This window comes from Chironomus tepperi, unplaced genomic scaffold, assembly GCF_022539635.2.
Source record: "Chironomus tepperi strain 1889 unplaced genomic scaffold, CSIRO-AGI_Ctep_v1 contig_171, whole genome shotgun sequence".
Classification (NCBI taxonomy): Eukaryota; Metazoa; Arthropoda; class Insecta; order Diptera; family Chironomidae; genus Chironomus; species Chironomus tepperi.
In genome coordinates, this window is record NW_027226293.1 from 286,951 (window position 1) to 308,663 (window position 21,713).

The 21,713-nt window shown below is 30.5% G+C and overlaps 1 protein-coding gene across 1 annotated transcript; it reads right to left on the reverse strand.

Annotated features, from left to right (window-relative positions):
* Positions 1–515: 515 nt before the first annotated feature.
* Positions 516–21,713, reverse strand: LOC139088862 (uncharacterized). Its single transcript, XM_070638182.1, has 6 exons — positions 21,500–21,713; positions 13,951–14,328; positions 13,701–13,861; positions 12,212–12,416; positions 1,390–2,798; positions 516–1,036 (listed from the first exon to the last, which is right to left on the reverse strand). The coding sequence occupies exons 2-6, from the start codon at positions 14,253–14,255 to the stop codon at positions 888–890; spliced, it is 2,229 nt and encodes a 742-aa protein (XP_070494283.1). The 5' UTR covers positions 14,256–14,328; positions 21,500–21,713; the 3' UTR covers positions 516–887.

Consider the following 21,713-nt stretch of genomic DNA (forward strand, 5'->3'; position numbering starts at 1 on the left):
AGAAAATTTGAATTTTTCAAAACCGTTAAAAATTTTGAACTTCACAAGACCACTAGAAAATTTGAATTTTTCAAATCAGTTGAAAAATTCAAATTCTACAACACCGTTAACAAATTCAAATTTCCAAATGAACTTTTGCATTTGAAAACCACAATAAAGTCATTACCTGAAGCTTAGAATAAATAATGCAACCAATTATTATTTTAAAAGACAATTTAACGACCATCGTAATTAACAAACAATTAAAATAGTTTTCTGAAATAAAGTCATCACAAAGCGCCTTGAGATATCCATCGCTCTATACTCTTCAATCAAAATTTTTCATTTCATTGTCAAGATGTACATATAATATGCAATTAAACTCCAGATAACCATCATATGTGCTGAAACGACAGGAAATTTCAATCACAATGAAAAATTTTCTAGACTTTTTTTTAAGAAAAAATTTTTCTCATTTATTTCAATTTTTTTATTATATTCGAAAAGAATTTAATCGTTTTTTATTATTCTTAAATTATTATTTGTTAAAGACTTAAACGCTCAATCCCCAAATAAAGCTTATTTCATATTATTTTATGATGACATCATCACACAATCAGCACAAGTGCAATGACATGCAACTAAATTTGGGGATTAAGTAAAGTATACAATTATAAAAGTTTTATGGCTATTAATATAACTATAAAATTATAAAAAAAATGCGCGCTGAGAATTCCAATAATTTTCCAATGGCGAAAAAGAATTGAGTTGTAGACATAAAGAATAGGCAGCATAAATTAATAAATAATTAATCTAATCAACTTGCACGAGATTGATGATCAGCGTTCCTTACACAAACTATATAGATATTTTATTGATGATATCCAAAGTATCAATCATATTTGAATTTATCGGAAAGCTGCATAATTTCTATCATATATTGAGCTAGTTGTGCTTGACATCGATGGCCTTAATTTAGATGTATCTCTCTGATGCATCCATAGAGCAATAACTACAAGCTGTGCTAATAAGAAGACTGTTCCAGTTACAATAAGACCTATATACATGAAAAATGATAATAATGACAATAGCGTTAATTTCAATTCATTTCATATACAGCACGATAAAAATAATAAAAATATGCGGTATTAAGGAGTTGTTTGCAAATGACGTCTTATAATATTCCAAAAACCGTTTGAAAGTTCAAAAATTTTGAATTTTACAAAACCGTTAAATTATTCAAATTTTACAAAATTGTTAAATTTTCCGAATTTTGCAAATTTTGCAATTTCTTTTAAAAGTTTGAATTTTACAAAACCGTTAAATTTTTGAATTTTAACAGATAAAGTTTTAAGAAGATTTCGAAATAAAGTCAGACGTCATATGCAAAAAGTCTCCATAATCTCTTACCTATTCCATTGACACAGAATGGATGCTCAGATGATGGTACATAGAAAACAGTTTCGCTATTATTATTATCAGTCGTTGCCAATGTTGGCTTTGTTTGTTGATGTTTGTTAGCAAATCCAAATTTATCATTAATCTGAATTGTTTGTACCAAAAGCAAGTCTTCATGCATATTTGTCTTTTCATCGACTTTACGTCTATTTCGTCTTAAGTTTAATTCGTTTGTACTGTTAACAGATCTTCGTTTTCTGCCATATGATAGGATTGATCTCAATTCACCGCCACCATTCATTTCATCATCGCATTGAATGGGTTCGCAACTTGGCATACATGGCGTCACGAGTGCTCTAAATTGTACAGTTGGCGATGAGGGGAACTTGAATGCATCGAAATGTGAGATGAGTATCTTTTGACTTTGTGGCATCTTTAGTACTGGCCCCAAAATGAATTGATCTGTTGGACATCCGCGTGAGTCAATTAAGACAATTTCTCCGCTATCTACGCCATCCATAGCAACTAATTCTCTCACGAAGATCTCAAATGGACTATCCTTATCCATAATTTCGAATTTAAGTGCCAACGGATCACCAACCTCAGCAATAGATCTCAAATCGCTTCCATCACGTGTTGTAATTTTCATGATGACATTCGGTGAATCGACAATAACTTCTTCAGACAAGGCAGGCTCAATTTCACCATTAATGTCCAAATCAGCTTGATTCGATACAGTCTTATTGGTTAAATCGTACTGACATGTTAATGCTAAGCCCAAATCAGATGATGTTACAATCATATCATGATGTTGAATAACGACATCATTCAAGTAACGTCCATTTCCATTTTGACGAACATTACATTCAAGATCTTGATAGCCCATTCTCAATTCAAATTCCAATGAGTTTTTGACATCGACAGAACATGAATTTGGTGAGCCTTTTGCGTATACTTTTCCATCGAATAATTTTGATGTACGAATTTTGGCTACCATATCGGAAGCATGACATTCAATCGATACGTTATAACATCCAGCTAACTCATGTGTTGTTGCTTCGGGCACCTCCAAATATGGCTCTTGAATATCAGCAAGTGTGACACGATTGTGATGACTTAATCGGCAGACCATTTCACCAGTATCATTATAATCATATGATCGACATTTGAATGGCGAATTGAGACACAGTTCACGGCATTCTTCAATTGTATTGACATCTTGGTATACAGCATCAACAGTCTTCAAAATCTTTCCACCTAAATGCTTAAATTCACATAATTTTGTCGGCTCTTCAACGCAATTACTTTCAAGATATTCTGCATCGTCTTTTGCCTTAAATGCTGATGACAATCCACTTAATGTTATACGATCCATTTCCGAAAGTTCACATACATTCGTTTTTGGGTACCAATTTGCCGAACTGTGAATTAAAAAGTAATAAAAATGGTAAGATAAGAAATTAAGTTAAATATAAAGACATTGAGTAATGTGAGAAGATGTTAAAGGCACATAAAAGTGCATTGATTGTGGATATAAAATGTGCAGTTAATTAGTTGAAAAAGAATTAAACAAGTTGCGGTTCTTTCGACTTTCCCGGTCTGTATCAACAAAAAAAAAAAACTTTTGACTGTTCCATTATTTCATCGATTATGCCAAATAACTTTCGGGGCTTTATTAACGAGAATTGGAAGAGATGTAAAGAGATAGAAAGTAGCACCGAAATTCAAATGAGGAAAGAGGGAAGTAAGAAGAAAGTCTCTTTTTTTTATGATCCCGTGCGAATGCCGTGTTCTTTTTCTTGATGTGAACAGTTCTTCTTATGCCTTCTTAATGGTAATTTATGAATCTTGTAGAGATTTGTTACATTCAATTACTTCTATGCTGCCTTGTTGAATTGTTTTTTTGTGTGCATTTCTTGGACAAATATTATTGACCTGACTTACAGTTTTTTGTCTATTGCACAATCAACATGATTAATGGAATCAGTTTTCGCACCGCTCATTTTCTTTCAATAACAAACGGAACTGTCAAAATTAATGTTCAATCGCTTTATTTTGATCAATTTTTCGTCTAATCGAGTGGAAAATTGCCCTAACAAATTTTTCTTCAATTATTCTACACTAATTTTTATGAATAGCTCTTTAGGATGCCACATTTTCTGTTATATCTTCTTTTTGAAGTGAAATTAGATTGGATCGTCAAGTTTATCGCAGTTTTGCAGGAATGTTTGTGATTGCCAGGCTGAATAATCAGAGAATAATGACCGATTATTGAGGTTAAAGACTTAAGATGACTCTTAATTAGTTGTTTACTGTTCCAAATCTAAATTAGGACTAAATTTTGCAATAATTAAGGGAAAGGCAACTAAGAAGGGGAGAATCAACTAATTTCATTTGAAAAAATTCAAAATCAAAATTACCGTTATAAAATAATATTCAATATAAATTGAAAAATCATTAATAATAAGGAGGATGACTACATTTAGAAGCCACAAAACCCAATTTACTGATTCCATACAACTCTCATGCACATCAATGCACATCAATATGACAAACAAAGAGAACAAGCTTCAATCAAAGGTATAAATAGATTGACAGTCATACAAATATTGAGAACTATAGACATTGATGCTGGCAAGCAAGAAATTTTTTACTCACGAAATGTCTGTAAATAGGTCTATGCACAATTAGTCGATGCTTTCGTATAAGAAAAATGTTTTTCATTTTTTGCTGATTCATGAAATTTTTAAGAGAAATTTCTTCGATGCTTAAGTGAACTTCCGAATGTTAAGTACTTAGGCACATATTTTAGCAATCTAATTATCGGAACTATAGGAATGCTGAATGGAATCTTTATGAACTGTAAAGTTTGGGTTCATAAGACTTAAAATCCAGTTATGGATCACAACTGCTTGTGTTATGCTGCTATTAATAGGAAGGAAACATGAGAATCTAAGTAGGCAATTCACACGTATGAAAAAGTTTTTAATTACAGCCACCATCTGACCACAGAACATTGCAGCCAGACAACTTTCTGTATTGTTCGTAGAATTTTCTATTGAATGATTCATGAGACTACGCACAATAGTACAATTGCCTCGGCAATACAATGTCATTCTATACTTGCACATCTCACATTTCACATCTTAAAGCACAAATCCATACAATTCTATTAATGCAGTAATGCTGCATATTTTCTCTTACTACTCAACAATTCCCTATCTCTGACTTGTCTTATTTTATTTTACACAATAATTTTATGATAATTTCGCATGCACTATAAAATTGAAATTCTTATCTATGCATAGTGAATATGAATAGCATTGAAAAGGATCATGAAAAGTAAATTCCAAGCAACATATCATCATCGTCATTACATATTATCATAGATCGAAATAGGTAAAGTCGGGTTGGTCTGGTCGAATGTTGTGCTGCTATGTTGGTATGGAATTATGTTTATATGAAAGTCTATGTAGGCTTAGACGCATGAGAAGTTTTGAATTTTTTATAGTTTGTCAAAAAATTTGAGTTTTTTAACGGTTTTCAAAATTTTGAATTTTAATCGGTTTTAAAGTTTTGAACTTTGAACGGCTTTTAAAAATTTTGAACTTTCAACGGCTTTTAAAAATTTTGAACTTTCAACGGTTTTCAAATTTTTGAACTTTCAACGGTTTCAAAAATTTTTGAACTTTCAGCAGTTTTCAAAAATTTTTGTACTTTTAACGGTTTTCAAAAATTTGAACTCCGAACGAAATCAAAATTTTGAACTTTTAACTGAAATTTTGACAAAAGAATTTCATTTTACAAATTCAATTCACCCAACCTGAACAGTCAACCTGATCCAATACATGAGCATATCATGTCAGCATAAAAATATCCACTGTAGAAAATCTCAATCTTGATCTCGGTTGTAGGTACGCATACAAATAATACGAATTAAAACAATTTTTATGTAGTATCGAAAATGGCATGAAAAAAGAAGCGAAATCAATTATTAAACACATATACACACGATTTTCTGCTGCTTTTTGATCTCATTCTATTTTAAATATTTTCATGAGTCTAAACTATATTTATGAATATTTTATATAAAATATAAGAGAAAGAAGTGGTAAAATAATACCAAAGTAGAACATGATACAGAAACCTATCTTATGCGGAGGTATTATATATACACAATTAATGTTACTGTAAGTTATGATGATTTTGATGATCATTATATTACAATTATAATGGATGGGATTAAAAGCTTCATTTCAAATATTTTTAACATAATTTTCATTATAATTTCATGTGATTCAATAGAAGAGAAAACTAATAAATAATGCTCAATTGAGACATAAATTTTATTATATGATTATTTTAGAAATGAGTTTAAAGAAATTTTTTTTATTCAATAGGTTGCGTGCTGCTGCAATTCTAATGTCTTATAGACATAAATTTTTTTTCTACTATATTAAATGAAAATCCATTACTGACACTTTAAGCAGTATCGTTTAATGAGTAACATTAATTTTTTATTTATATAAAGTAAATTAGGAATTGGTGCTACTCATCTCATTATCCATCACCTTTAAATTGAAATGAATTGAGTATAGAAATGATGCATTTTATGCTGAATATAACGGTTTTTAGAAATTTAAAATTGGTAGCATTTTATTATTTTTTTTTGAAACAATGAGACAATAATTGGCATAATTTTGACATAAAACCATGAAATTGCGGTTATTATGTTAGATTGTCATTAAATTCAATTATGTGACTAATCATATTTAGGCATGAAGGCATGATTGTTGGACTATTAATCGTGAATTAAGTGAATTTTAATTTTATGATAATTTTGTGGCTTTTTGACATTTTTGAATCGGAAAATTTGAATTTTTTGAAAACCGTTAGGAAGTAAATTTGAGTTTTTGAAGACTTTTAAGACAAATGTTGAATTTTTGGGATTTTTTGACACAAAATTTAAATTTTTGAAAACCGTTAAGAAGCTCAATCCAATTTCCTGTCATAATTCAATCTAAGAACCTCAAAACTCGACTGCATCTCATCATAAAATAACAATAATTCCATATTGTCTTGCATCCCGCATGCATCTAAGCATAAATTATAATTTTTAAGAATTCAAATAACAAAAATTCTTTAATGTTTGAAAACAAACAGTCAAAAACACTCAATTACATGCACTCAAATGTCCAAACATCCAATCCAAATCTCAAATAAACTTTTATAGAGATGACTCTTTAATTTATTATTTTATAAATACAAAAAGGTAATAAAATAACCACTTGCGGACAAACGCGCGTGTTCTTAAAAAAGGCCTCAACATATCTAATCTAATAGACATTCCGAGCGACGCTTAAGGCGTAAGGTTAAGATTAAGGTAAAAGATCCGTAGCGCAATGAAATGAATAGAAGAAAGGAGAGAAAATAAAAAATCAACATTATAAAATATAAAAATGTGAGAAAATTTTCTTCTTAATTGGACCCCTCATTTCGGTTATTTCACTTTGCTACTGATTACCGTGCACATAGCATCAATGCTATGCATTTTAATAAATTAAATTTGTTATTAGCTTTATATTACTTCATTTTGATTTACATAATTGATGGTGCTTTGAATTGTATCTCAGCTATTCATCTTCTATGCATTTAAGTAGATGTTGATGGATATTTTGAGATGGAATGAAGTGATTTTGGGCGAAAGGTTGGGAGTACTTGGGATGATTGACTTCAAATTCAAATTTTAGACGGTTTTTGAACATGAAATTCAAATTTTTAAGTGGTTTTGAACTTTGATTTCAAGTTTTAGTGAGATTTGAACTTTAAATTTAAATTTTGAACTTTAATTTAAATTTTTTGAGGGATTTGGACCTGAGATTCAAATTTGAACAATTTTGAACTTCAATTTCGAATTTGAAAGATTTTTTAACTTTAACGATTATTTTGAACTTCAAAATCAAACTTTAACCAAAATTTGAACTGATTTGCTTTTCAACTTCCTCAACCTTGATTCCTTCCTGTATATTCCTGATATATGCCGCTGATACCTCAACTCAGAGCATCAACCTCCCATCCTTTCCTAAATACAGCTATGAATGAATCCATAAAAGTATATACTTAAGTTAACCGTCAATAAAGTTCACGTTCCTATCCGTTCCTATCTATTCATTGTGTTAATTATATATCAATCTACTTTATTACGTTAATAGCACTTCATCAACATCAAGATGGTGCAAATCGCCAACACCATTTTATATCAATTTTATATATTATATCTTCTTAAATAACCTCAAATTTACTATCAATAAAATGAATCTTTAGTTCTAATTTGATATTACCGATTGTATTTTTTATGTATCCTCTCATGCGTATGAGCATTTATATGACACCCGAGGGCATATATGGTAAAATTATAATTTATGTTCTCTCATAAATGCATTTATTTCTACATCTGTGAGAGATTGCTGTCATTTCTGATTATTTCGAGTGAAAAAATAGCTTTAGAAGAACTAGAATTATAAGTGTTGATCCTCTGGCGCTACCATAATTAATACTAATTATATTAGCGTTTCGTTTCTTACTACTGCATTGAAATCTTCTTATTATTCTTCGATTTTTTATGTCGAAAGAGAAATTCTTTATGTCACGACTTATTTTTTTTTTTTTTGTTTTAAGAAAAACTTTCTAAATTTGATTATGTATGTTCTTTATTTTTGCATATGGGAATATCATGGGAATTATAGCAATTACTGACCATAAATATGCAATTGAAAATTGAAAGGTAAACCGCTATAATAAATTGTTGCAAAAGCTGGTTTTTGTCATGATCAATTTATTGCTGTTGTACTGTTTTAATAAAATAATTTGTATTGTTTTGACATACATGCAATAGGAAAAGCTGATGTAATGTTTTGTTAAATCTAAACAATTGTATAGTTTCCGGGAAGATTGTCATTTATCGATTTGCTATCAAAATCTATTATAAGTATTGTTTACCTAGACATCTGAATAGGCACAAGCCTTGCCAAAGGCAAAACAATTGCCTAGGGTAAGGTTCCAGCTATTTTTTTCAATTCTGTTGTAAGGTTTTAGACTATTCCCTCAATAAAACAAAACATTTGTTGCAATTTCTCAACCTCCAAACAAGGAGGTTGTGGAATTTTCAAATCCTCAATTTTAAATAATTATCGTAGGAATAAGTGACAAACCGGATGAATGCCCTGTATTCACAATTAAGACCAAGGAACAACGAGTCATAAGAGAACTCAACAAAGTCCGATTTAATGAGAAATTGAGGAAAAACTGGACTTGACAAAAATGAGGTTTTCAAATTAACCTTGATCAGGCTGGAAATTGATTTATCGAAATTTGACAGTAACAAATAGGATTTTAGGTAATTGTAGACATGTCCTAAAACAAAGGCTTAATTCTGGACAATTATCTGGACCAATTGTGACGTAGATTTTGCATGGTTTTTTGTGTCTGATAGCCATCTAATTAGTAGGCTTACAATTACAACTGTTCGACAACATGGAATTGCCTGGATCATAAAGTTTTAGATTTCATACATATTACTATTGAGACAAAAAGGAACCAAACAGTCAATAATTGTCGATTATTAGCAGTAAACAAAACATGGTGTTTTTGTAAGGTTCAAACTTGAAAATTTTCTTCTTAATTATTTTTACAAAGGACATTGCAATTTCAAACTAAAAATGACTAGTATTTAAAGCCATGACCTTAATAAATATAATTATCGTTAAACACTAAAATACCGTGTAAACCAATTTCAAACCACAATAAAAATCAATTATCGTATATAATTAAACTCTTTTAAACTCAATGCCCTGTATTCAATGAACAATTCAATTTCATTTTCAATTTGCGTACAACATTCCATAAATTATATCCAGCTAATTTTCTCATAAATAATAATTTTTTATTAAAATCTTCACGCGCATATTCGACACTTTTATTAAACCTTTTAGTAGCAGTTAATGTACACTATAATATTGCATGAATAATGTGTGTGAAGAAAGTTTTCATGCTGTAAGGTTGAATAATTTTACATATATTGATATTGAAATTCAATTAATTATCCAATGATTGATGGAAAATGGAAGAGAAGAACATCATCGATAGTTTTGTTGCTGAAGATGGAATGTAATTATAGAATGTTGCTGCTTGATGCTGCTTAAAAACGTGTAACGTATGTGGATTGTTAACAGTGAAGTGGAAGTTATTTTCTTGCATATTTGATAGTCATCTGTAAATCATTATGTATGGTAATTGTGAGACAAGAACATTTAAGTCTGACAATTTTTTACAGCACCATAGATGGACATTAAGAATCTTTTATTTTCAAGTGCACTTTTGCTCATAATGCTTGATTCTTTTTTGTTGATGGGATGAAAAAAAAAAAAAACATCGAAAACTGTAATTTTTTAATGAAAATCATAAATCACTTCACGCAACATTAAGTATTAGCAGAGAATACTCAATTTTCACATACTTAATTGCATTAATGGGAGGTGTTTGCAAATGATGTATATATATCATAAATGAATTTATATGTTCAGTCATGTAACCTCGTGGCAGAATACCCTGCAGATTACAGTTTGTTCAAGCTGCTACAAGCCGATTGCTCGTTATTCAATAGAATACTGATGCACTAGCCCTGATGAATAGTCTTGAACAGGTCGTGAAGTATTCGTACTCTAAGTGTATTGCCTAGGAAAAGCCCATGTCCAAGCCATACAGCTTGATTTGATTGAATTTTAGCTCATAGTTTAATGAACAACGGATCACTGGAGCACTGTGATGCAGTACATTCCCGTGCAGCACAATGTAGTCTCCAGGGTCATCGTGTTAACGGAAAGACATGAGTGTGGCCTGATTGCTATGTAACAACTGGATACAAAGTATTTCTCGAGATTATCTAACTGATTTAATTATCGGGTTCAACATCAATCCGAGTGAACAAAATTATGTTAGAAATAGTCATCAACAGGACATTAACTTGCCATCAACTGGTTATGACGTATTATATCGTATTCTTGTCAACTCCAACAAGCAACTTTGTCAAGTCTCGAACTATAGATTGACAAATTAGTCATTTCAACGTAACAGAACGTTAGTAACAACAGTCCATTTATGAATGGTCATCATTAGTGGACAATCCCAAAGGATGGAATCTCAGCATCATCAACAATGTTCGCATAACATCTCTCACCATCATTCGCATAAAAATAAAAAAACAATTTCTTTAAAAAGAAAGAAAAAAAAAAAAGGTTCGATGAACTCCCATGCAACTTACTTCATATGTGAGTGGAATTTATTTTTTCTAATGATTGTTTGCAGAATAATGATATGAGATAGATAGATAAGTAGGCATGTACTTGCCTTATTTCATTGTGTTTAATTCTTATTAGCAAACAGAAGCGATTCAATTCATCAAATCATGTAATTTCTTTCTTTTTTTTCTCAGTTATATCGCTAATCTCAATTACATCATCGCAGTTGAATAATCACGATTACACCTTAAGTTTAAGGTTTTAATCATCATTGGAATTGTAACGCATGCTTTGCTATCTATATAGCATTAGTTTATTTCAGGTAAGAAATTAAAAAAAAAAAGTTATATAGGTAAATTACCACGGCATAGTTTCATGAAAATTAAATAATAAAGCAAGAAAAGCTTCTTTTGCATGGAACTGAATGTGTGGATTTAAGACGATAGAAAGGATTTGTTCCGTCTAAATTTCATCAAAGCATTACGTTCAGCTATGTAATTTTCTTTCATTCAAATATTCTAATAAATTGGTAAATGGCGTGTTAAACAAATCGATCATCGTACCTTCTCTTTATTTTTTTTATCCCTCCTTATTTGTCGACGAGTGCGATTAATTAATTACTCTTTTCTACACGAATTAATTTCATTTATCTTATTCTTCTCCAATCAATCGCCACACACAAATTTCTCAATCGATCTTTTCTTCCCTTCTTCTTTTTGCTACTATTTTATTTTTTAAGCCTTGCGATTCTCTTTTAAAACACTTTCTGTAAGACAAATGAGCTGTCGCGATCACTTTTGCATGTGCTACTGACTTTGAGTTGTTAATTTTATTAATTATTGTGGATATTTCAATTGATTATATGCTATTGGATCAATAAACAGGTGTTTGACTACTTGAATTCACTTTTGCACACGGATTGTGCATATAAAAGCCACTGCTTGAGTTTAGAGATTGAAGAATTTTCAAGATTGTTTACAATGTTGTTCAGTAAATCAAATTTCATTTCAATTCAATTCAGAAGAGATCAAACATTGAACTTGAAATTGAACTAAAATATTTAAATTTTAAAAAGCCGTTAAATCACAAATGTCTTTGAAAGTATGAATTATTTGTCCAAAATGCACCTTGTTACAGTCATTTGATGCCAACTCATTTCCATTCTGTCAAGTCATCATCAAAACAGGAAGTTTAATAAATTTAAGGAAGAATAAACAAAGAACCCGAGGTCATGCAAGACAACAGCACATGCCTCACTCATTTCAATTTTCGCAAAACTTGTTAATTTCAATTTTCAAATAACAGTTAGAGGTGCCCTCAAGCTTGAAGCAATTTAACTGATTTAAATCGTAAAATGCTCTTTAGTCATCCTCACACATTCACTTTTTTAAAAAATATTTTTTTCCATTTTTAATAGAAAAAAAAGAAATAACGAGATGACATGTTAGGAGGTAAAAGCCTTTTTTTCACGCATAGATTGAAAAGACAAACAAAATAATTGCGAATAAAAAAAAAAGCACAGCACAGTACACACTTACCGACAGTAAAATTCAGTTTCTCTGAAGCACATTTCATAGCAATCTTGACGTGACAATGCTGTAGATGATCGTTTTACGTGATTTCTCAATGCATAGCCTTGAACTCTATCGATGCACCATGGACGATCACATGGCTTCTGCTTTAAGCATTTTGTCTTTTGAGCATAAATTGTAAATACCGGAAACTGTGACTTTGTTAATGCACCTGAGAAACGAAAGGAAAGAAAGAAAAGGTTATGAAAATGAATAAATAGATGAATCTGTAGAATATAGAAAGATACTATTAGCACAATAACGTTAATTCATTCATTCTTTTAAGATTTTTCAAGCTTAATTTTAATTCTTTACTTTTTTTTTGAAAACTCATCAATCTTCATTGACTGTTCGCAGTATCTATTCTGTTAGATAAGTATAGCTTTATACGCTGTTGAAAGATTACTACACATAAAACAGTTAGATCTTCGACAAAAATCTATTTTAATTGTTTTTTTGATTTCTTTCCGTGCTTTCATCTTGTTCATTCTTGGCATTTGATTGCTCGGAAAAATAAATTTTGATCGTTACAAAAAATTTCTTTTAATTCTTTTTTAAACGTCTTATGGACATTTCTGTAATGATTATTATAGATTTTTTTTCGTAAAATCATCTAGTAAGCGGAAGGGAGGTGAAATAAGAAGTGAATTTAAGACTCTTTTTTTCGTCTTTAATTTCTACCGAACGCATCGCTTTTTAGATGATGCTTTTATGATCACTTACGTATATTTTTATATACTGCTTTCTAATCGATACGAAATTATCTCAAAAGATCATTAATATGAGTGATTAAGAGGTTAATTATGCCACAATATTTTGTGAGAAACAAAGTTGATCTGGTTTTGTGAGAACCGTACAAATTCTTGTTATTTTCTGAAACATTTGAAAGGTTTCTAAGATTTGTTTACTTTGCGAAATTTTCAGAGAAATTGCTTAAATCTTTCAAAAAAGAAGCTTATTGACATCAGAACTGGACATAAATTAGGACAAACTATTCATAATAGCTATCAAGAAAGTAGGAACATGAAGAAAACTCAAAAGATTCAAAAAATTCCTCAATTTACTCAAGTTTAAGAAATTATCAAAATACAGACCAAAATTGGAATTCATCAATAAATCAGCACAATACATGAAGATTCTTAAATTACAACAATATCAATATAATCCAAATTAATCCTTTTCAAGATTTCAAGTAAGTAGTTTGCAGTCTTTAACCTTTTGCCAAACTCGATGAACTGTATTTATCTTAATCATTTACACATTATTAAGGCTTCCGATCGAACACACAAGAATTCATACAAAGACTCAACAAAAGTAGCACAGTTCATTTTCGTTTAACCATTTTGATGTATCAATTTCACTCGTATTGCAAAATTATAAAAATAAATTGTGAGATTCTCAACAAGAATCAACAAGTCATTGTGCGAATAATGCGAAGAAATGGGATTGTATTTACCCGGTAATTTATCGGCATTTGCTGAGAATAGCACACATAATCCAGTTTCATAATTAACCGCACTGCACGAATCATTTGCTTGACATTGTTCTAAGCAATCGTTGAGCATTAAAGTACCAGGTACGGAATCGAGCAATGCATTTGGTGCTGAGAACATATAACTGTTGATGGAAGTAATAAGTCATTATAATCATATAATTTTTTATTATTCTGTAATTAAATTGTTTCATTATATTCTCATTAGCATTACCCAGTCACAAGTTCAAAACTGATATTATCTGGACTGCATTCGTTATTTGATGAGCTTGTTGATTCTACGACTGTAGCTTCCGTTTTGCGTGATTCGTTCGGTACTTCCACAATTTCCTCGCTCTCAGTTAAATCAGAACCAGAAGCTGTGGCAATATTATCTTCTAATGGCGCATCTGCAGCGTTTTCGATCGGACTGTCAATTGCTTCTTGTCGTGCTTTTCGTCTTGCATGTACTGAGGTAGTTAACGAATTAATGAGCAATATTATTCCTAAAATTGTAATCAGCCTTATTTTTGGACACATTTTTGTTTTTTGATGCTTAATTTGTTATGTTGTCAGATCCAAATCTACACAGTGGTGTATGTTGTTCTTCGGGCTATATGTAGAATGGGAGGAACAAGAAGAATAAATGTTTAGAAAAATTTCTTTTTAATTTACCAGCGTGTGTTAAAATGTTTTCACTAATGAATAGGCAAAAAAAAAGTCATAATAGCATCGTACTAAGTAATTGATACTTTTGTCCATCAACATGTTCTCTTCCACCGTAAAGGAGGCAAGAAGAAAGCTTGAACAGCACCATCAAATAAAATTTTGAGTGTTTCTATTAATAAGTAATTGCGAATAGGAATTGAGAAATATCGCAGTATTAAATCTGACACATTTCTTTTCATTCCTTTCCTCTCAATTGATTTCTTCTTATATTTTCACTTATATCCACTTCAATGAATGGTGATTCAATTCAAGAACGAAAAATGTTGTGAATATAAGCAAACAACATAACAGTTTAACAGAAGATAAAATGCTCATTGTAAGGCGCATTTTCATTTAATTTCATTATTTTTATAAGCTTGGCATTCTGTGAACATTTTGCACTAACTTTGAGACTATAACTCGATAGCTCTAAAACATAACAGTAACACAACAAGAACAATTTCCTCAGATTAAATGCCACAAATAAATTCCACAAGCATAACATGAGGGGATTAATAAAGTAATTAATACATGAGTCTGATGTCTTTGAAGCACACATTTAGATGCGCTAAAATTGATAAATTTCTAATCATGAATTGGCCAATTATGAGCTATGAGATGCTATTGAGTCTAGTCGAAAGAATAATAGCTGATTATTGTTGGTTATTGTTGAATGACTTTAATTGCTATATCTCTTGATCAAATTTTCGTTTTGTTTTGTTTTGTTTATTTGAATGATGATTAGACTGTTTCCCATTATTATGCAGAAATTGAAAGGAAAGAAGTTGATCCAAGTGCCGAAGAAGAATTTATGTCAAATTTCTTTCTACTTATGGCATTAAGAAAGCCTCGGAAAGATTTGAGGAATTATCCAAAATCATGTGAACATTTTTGACACAAATTTGAAGTTTTCTTACATTTAATAAAACTTAGAAGGTATGAAAGCATCACCGTTGAGTACAGACACAATATATGATCACTTCCGTCGTGATCACTTACTATTTGTTTTTATTTGACTGATTCTCATTACATTCTGTGTACTTCAAGTACCTGACAAACTTGTGAAAGTGAACTTGATGATGAAAAGTGGAAGTTCTTATGGATGAAAATTTCTACTTCCTCTCAGAAAACCGCCAGCTAATTTATGATTTATAAATCAAGTAATTGAAAAAATTGACAACGATGTAAGCAGAGGAAAGACAGCATATATTTCTAATGATGATGCTGTTGATGATGACTGTTGAATGAATGTAAATCCAGAACTGGGTTAATGCAACAGCCTTCAAGTAAATATCTGTAAATTGCAGCGCTAATGTGACATCATCATTATAATTTTGTGTTTTCTTTTCACTACTGACTTACATTCCTCAAATCCAATCATCATCCATTCCAGTCAGTCTCATGAATTTGATGAAATTAATTTCTTCACAACTGCATTTGCCGTGCATGGCATGAAAAAAAGTAAAGATGAGACTTTCATCTCGACAATAATTGTTATGAGCTGTTAATGATATAAATGCCTGGATTTTGTGCAACACAAGAGAATCTTGTTCATACGATTGCAAGCAGTGATGTCATAATTTTCACATACTCCGCAAAAATACAAGAAATGAGATAAATAAACCGTTCTTCAGCAATGATCCATTAATAATAAACTAAACAGAACTACTCGACGCGGAATGCATTTTTTATTTGCTGATAACCAGTCAGTTACACTGTATTGAACATGATGCCAAGTAAAATCGTGAGCTCATAACAGAATTAAATATTCAGAGCAGCTATGGACCAATTTCTACTTTGTTATTGAAACAAAGTTAATTAACTCTTTAGAGATATTCAATTACAAGAGAAAATTAAAAGATATGACATAGTTAAAGTATATTTCAATCATTTTGCTTAATTATCGATCGAAATTAGCTTTAATCTGATATGTTAATGAAGCATCAACTGCTGTGATTACTTTGACTTCATTTAATTAACAAAAAAAAAATAATTGTAATGAAAAATTAAAGAAAAAGATCCAGCAATGAGACAGACAATGAGGAAATTAACGGTATAAATATTAATTTCAATGGCAAGCAAGAGAAATTTGCATAAAAAATTTAATGACTTGAATTTATCATGATTTATATCTAATTTTAAAAAAATTTTTATGACCGGTTCTAATGAAGACACATAAACAATACAAAGTCTTTCTTTTTGATGGGTTACTTAAATATGAAATTTTAATTCCGCTACGGGTCAGATCACAACAGCAAGCGGCAATTAAAAATCCATTCCTCATTATGAAATCTGATCCTTTATAAAGTGATTTATGGATATATCTAAATCTTTTTTCGTTTATAGCCTTTCAAAACCAATTTTCTATTCGATAATTTATGAGAGGTTGCTGAATATTAACGATATGGCAATCTATATTGGGTCGATATCTGCATAATTCTCGCATTCAACAGATTCTTTGTTTGTAAAAAGAATCAAAAAGCTTAATTTGAATATATTGGGGGATTTTTTTTTAAATGATGACTATCCTAATATGGGATTTTTAGGAATCTAACTGTCATGAGAGGCTAATTTTGGGTCAATGAAGTAGCTTCTTAGTAGTTGACTTCTTGGAGAATCGGAGAATGAGGTTAGAACTCTTTCTATACAAATTGGAAATTGGCAAGCCGAAACAGGCGATAGAATCAGCTGTAGGCGTCATCTGAAGAAGACCTTGAATCATACGTAATCTGTATGATCATCGAAGTAATTAAGTAAGAGATTTTATGACTACAGCTTCTGACTATGACTCTGTTCAGAGTATTTCTTAGCTCCAGGTTATACTCATATTCAATAAGCTAGCCTTCAACTGACAAACGATAGTTCGATTCTACAACATGATATAATGTCTTAATAATTACTTGAACTACAGTCAACAGTAATGATAGAGATGATCCCGTAAAAGTCAGCCTTAGGCCTAGTTAATAACTAGTCATTATGTCCGATTGACCACTCGGTTGGCTACGATAAAGCAATTTGGATCACAAATGATCTGGCAGTCCAAAAAAGTAAATCAGACATCACTGGCTAAAAAACCCCAAAAAATCTAAATAAATCCACCAGAGTTCATTGAATTCAACCAAAAATTAGCACAATCCAGCCCATTAAGTGACTGTCGACATGCTCAATAAAATTTGACTTATTCTTTGAATTTCAACAACCTTAAAGTTATTTAGGATGTTTCACATTAAATTGTCCACACTAAAAGATCATCAGATAATGTATTCATCTGTATTAGGCCATCAGATAACATCATCTATCTATTTTTAACGCGATTCAGGCAAAAAAATATCAAAGCTATGTCTATTTGAAGTAAAAGTGGAAATGTAAATTGCGAAAAGAAATCACTTTTGTCATTTGGGTGTTTGTTAACCGTTAGCGCATTGTATGAGAAATATTGATAAATATATTACAATAAGGCATGACACATTATGAGTAGAAATGTTGACATAATCAATAGACTCCATTCAGATGAGGGAGTTTGTGGCATTTCATACTCTTTTTTTTTCGTTGAGTTATTATAACGGTATTAGATTATTGGACTTACGCGTGCAAAAATACCTTTTTTTTTCATCTATTTTAAATAAGTAGAAAAAGTAACCATAGAATATGCCATTTTAGATGACTTTTAGCGGTGATGGGTCGCATGTCTTTTTCAAACGACATTGAAATATTAACCACATGAGATTTGTTGAGGTCATTAACCATAGATTTATGATATAATTTATATTTATTCCAGAAAAATGTCAGAACTTAAATTGCGAGTGCAAAAGTTGAAGGTTAGGTTGACAGTTTTGAGGTTATGACGCATTTTTAACATTCCATAGCTTTGAATGACTTGTTGAAAATTCAACGGCTTTTTAAAATTCAAAAATTTAATCACAAAATGACGACTGAAAAAAATTTCTCACTTCAAAAAGTTTTTTAATCTTTTAAAACACTTTGACGGATCTAAATTGCAAACTAAGCACATAGAATTCACATAAAGAATGGCAAAAGAATAATTCTCAAGTGGATATCTGATTAAGAATTCCATTTAACAGTGATTTTTAAAAATTCAGCTATCAACTCAGTCAGCCAAAACGAAATGATATTCATCGAGAAAAACGTTGAGGAATTAATTTTAAAGAGCCGTACATAAAGAATGATGAGCAAAGAGAAGTAAGTTTCAGTTATATTGTTCGTAATATGTATTCATGAGAACTAATTCACCACTACTCAGGTTTCTTTATAATGCAAAAATAAAAAAATTGTAATAATAAAGTAATTATGAAGGCATTTGATCATGATAATTAAATAATGAAATTATTCTAAAACGGTTAATTTTCGGTTGCTCTCTCCACTCAAGCCTAATCAAGAATTTCATAGCAACAAAAGAGTCTTAAGAGGAATAAGTTAACAAGGTAGAATGCTAAAAGAAAGTAAAGCTAAGTAGTCATGTATTGCTTCAAATATCTACTAATTATCTCTTGCCGAAATGCTTTAAACCTGCTTTTATTCTTTTAGAATTTTACTTCTTTTTTTGCTAGAATGAACTTCTGTCTCCATAAAAATGGTTTACTTTCATCAACTCGACTACCGCGTTATGCTGGTTAAATTAGTTAATTGCCCTTTAGACGTAGAAAAAATTCTATGAAATTTCAAGGTATTATTTCTAGACAATTTAATAAGTCACTGTAGATGAACGACAAAAAATGCACTCTTGACAAATCAGTGTGGAAGAAAAAGAACTTTCTTTTATGGATGTGAAGATGAATAGAATTATTGCCTAACAAGTCAATGGAAAACTAAGTATGGAGTTGGATTTATTTAAGTATATGGTATTCTGATGAGTTTGATCTTCTTGGCATTAGAGTTTATACTTTAATGGCTTTATCGAATGTGAGATTTCTAGAAGCTTTTGAGATGCATAGATAGATATATTGATGGATTGATGAATTAATGAGCTGTATCTTATCAAATAAGGCAAACGATTTATGAATAGTAGAATAGAAAATAGAGACAATATAGCAACTGAACATGAGAATCGAGAGAACAAGAAGTTCATCACTTGATTCGGAAGTCGTCAATTAAAAGTTCTGACAATCCAGCAAATTTTTTTTTCATATTCTTTCTTTGGATTTATGGAAATAATCTAACTGATCTTTCTATGTGACTAGGAATGAATGCTTTACTTCTTCCTCTTTACAGTACACAGAACATGGATATTCCTATTAATTGTGTGAGAAAATTAGGAATTTATTTAAATTATCTGATTCTTAATCCTTTGTTTTGTAACAAAATTAAATTAATCTATTTCTGGATTGTCTGAAACTTCTTTTCAATTATATCTGTTGATCTCCTTTTGAATTATATTACAATTGACCAAAAAAACATTAATCAGTAGCAGGAAATCCAACAAATAATGAAATAAATCCCAAATTATATTCAACAATGCCACTTTAACCTCAGACTCTTCTTCATACCAAATAAATACATCCCAGAAGTTGTAAGAATGCCAAAAAAAAAGTACAACATAAAGTACGAACTTCAAATTTGTAGCAATTATGGTATTGTTGGCAAAAGATAATCAAAATTTTTTGAAATCCACACAGCACAATGCCAACATGATCAACAAGAAGAAATGAATAAAGCAACAAAAAAATCCTTTTTTTATCAGACATGCTTCATCTCAATTTCTACCTTATTTTCTCTGATCCACATTCGCCGATATGTGAATAAGTACATTTATTATTAAGACATGCAGCATGTTAAACAAACATGATGGATATGTCATGAAAGAGAATTGATGACATCATTATGAGATCATATAATAATAAAGGTACCAAACCCAAAAAAACAGATCTAAGATATTATTGCATTGATGAATGACTTTAACCACCCACAAAGGTTGAGTGTCAAGTTGCAGCCTCAAGAGAATGCACAATAAATAAATAAATATTATTCCAATCAAAAAAAGAGCTATAAAGCATCTCCTATAACTGTGAATATTTACACGTTCAACAAGGTATGTGACTGAGATACCAATCATCATCTTTTTAAAAGAAAATATGCCCCAGATTTAGATGTAATGAACGTCCTAACTATCACTGGAATACTTATTTTCCTGTTTTTTACAGCGGAACGAGAATTATCCATTTTTGGCATGCAAATAATTTTCGGTGAAATTTTCTCAAGTAAATCGGTCGCACAACAGAATGTGAATATTAATTTACCCAATACACAATTTTTTTTCTTAAGCTCATTTTCGATTCAGAATTGAAAAGTGTGCTAAATGTGGTCATCAGGTGTGCATATATATATATTTACTACCTCGTCGATATATATTCATAAGCGTGTAAATATGGCAAAAAAGAAAATGAAATTTATTTGACCTATTTACGCAGCAGCAAGCAGCAGCGAATCAAAAAAAGAAAGAAGATTGCTCATCACAAATAATTCTGAGATCACAGCGAGCATTAATAATGGAAAGAATCAATCGTTGACGCATGCTTTGTAAATCTTTTTTTTTATTGTGGAGAAAATTAGAAACTCTTTAAAATAGTTTTTTTTTGTGCATATTTGGGAATGGGCAGAGATGTCGGAATTAAAGCGTTTGATCGGTTATGTCAAGTTCTTGGCATGCTTACTACTTTTAATGCGCATAGCAACTGCTAGACTTGAAAATCTGTTCATTTCAATTTTAGAATCATAAAACGTGAAAATTATGTTAAATTCAAATTTTGAAAAGCCGTTAAAAATTTAAATTCTATAAAGCCGTTAAATTAAAGAAATCGTCCATGAACTTGTTCTATAAGCAATAAAATTATCATTTAATTAATGACTTTCAACCACAAAAATGCGCTTAAATCCCTCAATTAATAGCATGAAGAATTTTTAAAATATTTTAAGTCAAAAGGCGCCCAAATCAAAAAAATAACTTTCTGTGTAGGCCAAGAGAATTAATGTGATGGACCCGCATGACTTTTAATTCTAGTTGTAAAACAATCAAATGCAACGTGAAGCTTATTATATGGTTTAATGCTTATATTCTTCACCTTTTTCGTTTTCTTTATTTTGATTTTGATCTTCGATTAAAATTTCTATTTAGCAACTTTTACTTCTATTCCTTCCTTCACAATTCACAATTGATTAACTTCTTATGGAAATTGTTGCATTTTCTAATATAGAACGGCACATGCAACTTTTATTTCTTACTCCGTAAAAACTTCACTTCCACTTTAGCTTTATTTCTATCAGAACTCAAACTTG

Excerpts from the sequence above, each read along its gene's own strand:
- LOC139088862 (XM_070638182.1), bottom strand. The coding sequence starts at position 14,255 with ATGTGTCCAAAAATAAGGCTGATTACAATTTTAGGAATAATATTGCTC. Across the intron at positions 2,799-12,211 it reads GAAACTGAATTTTACTGTCG|TTCGGCAAATTGGTACCCAA; the intron begins GTAAGTGTGTAC and ends TTTAATTCACAG. Across the intron at positions 1,037-1,389 it reads ATTCTGTGTCAATGGAATAG|GTCTTATTGTAACTGGAACA; the intron begins GTAAGAGATTAT and ends TCATGTATATAG.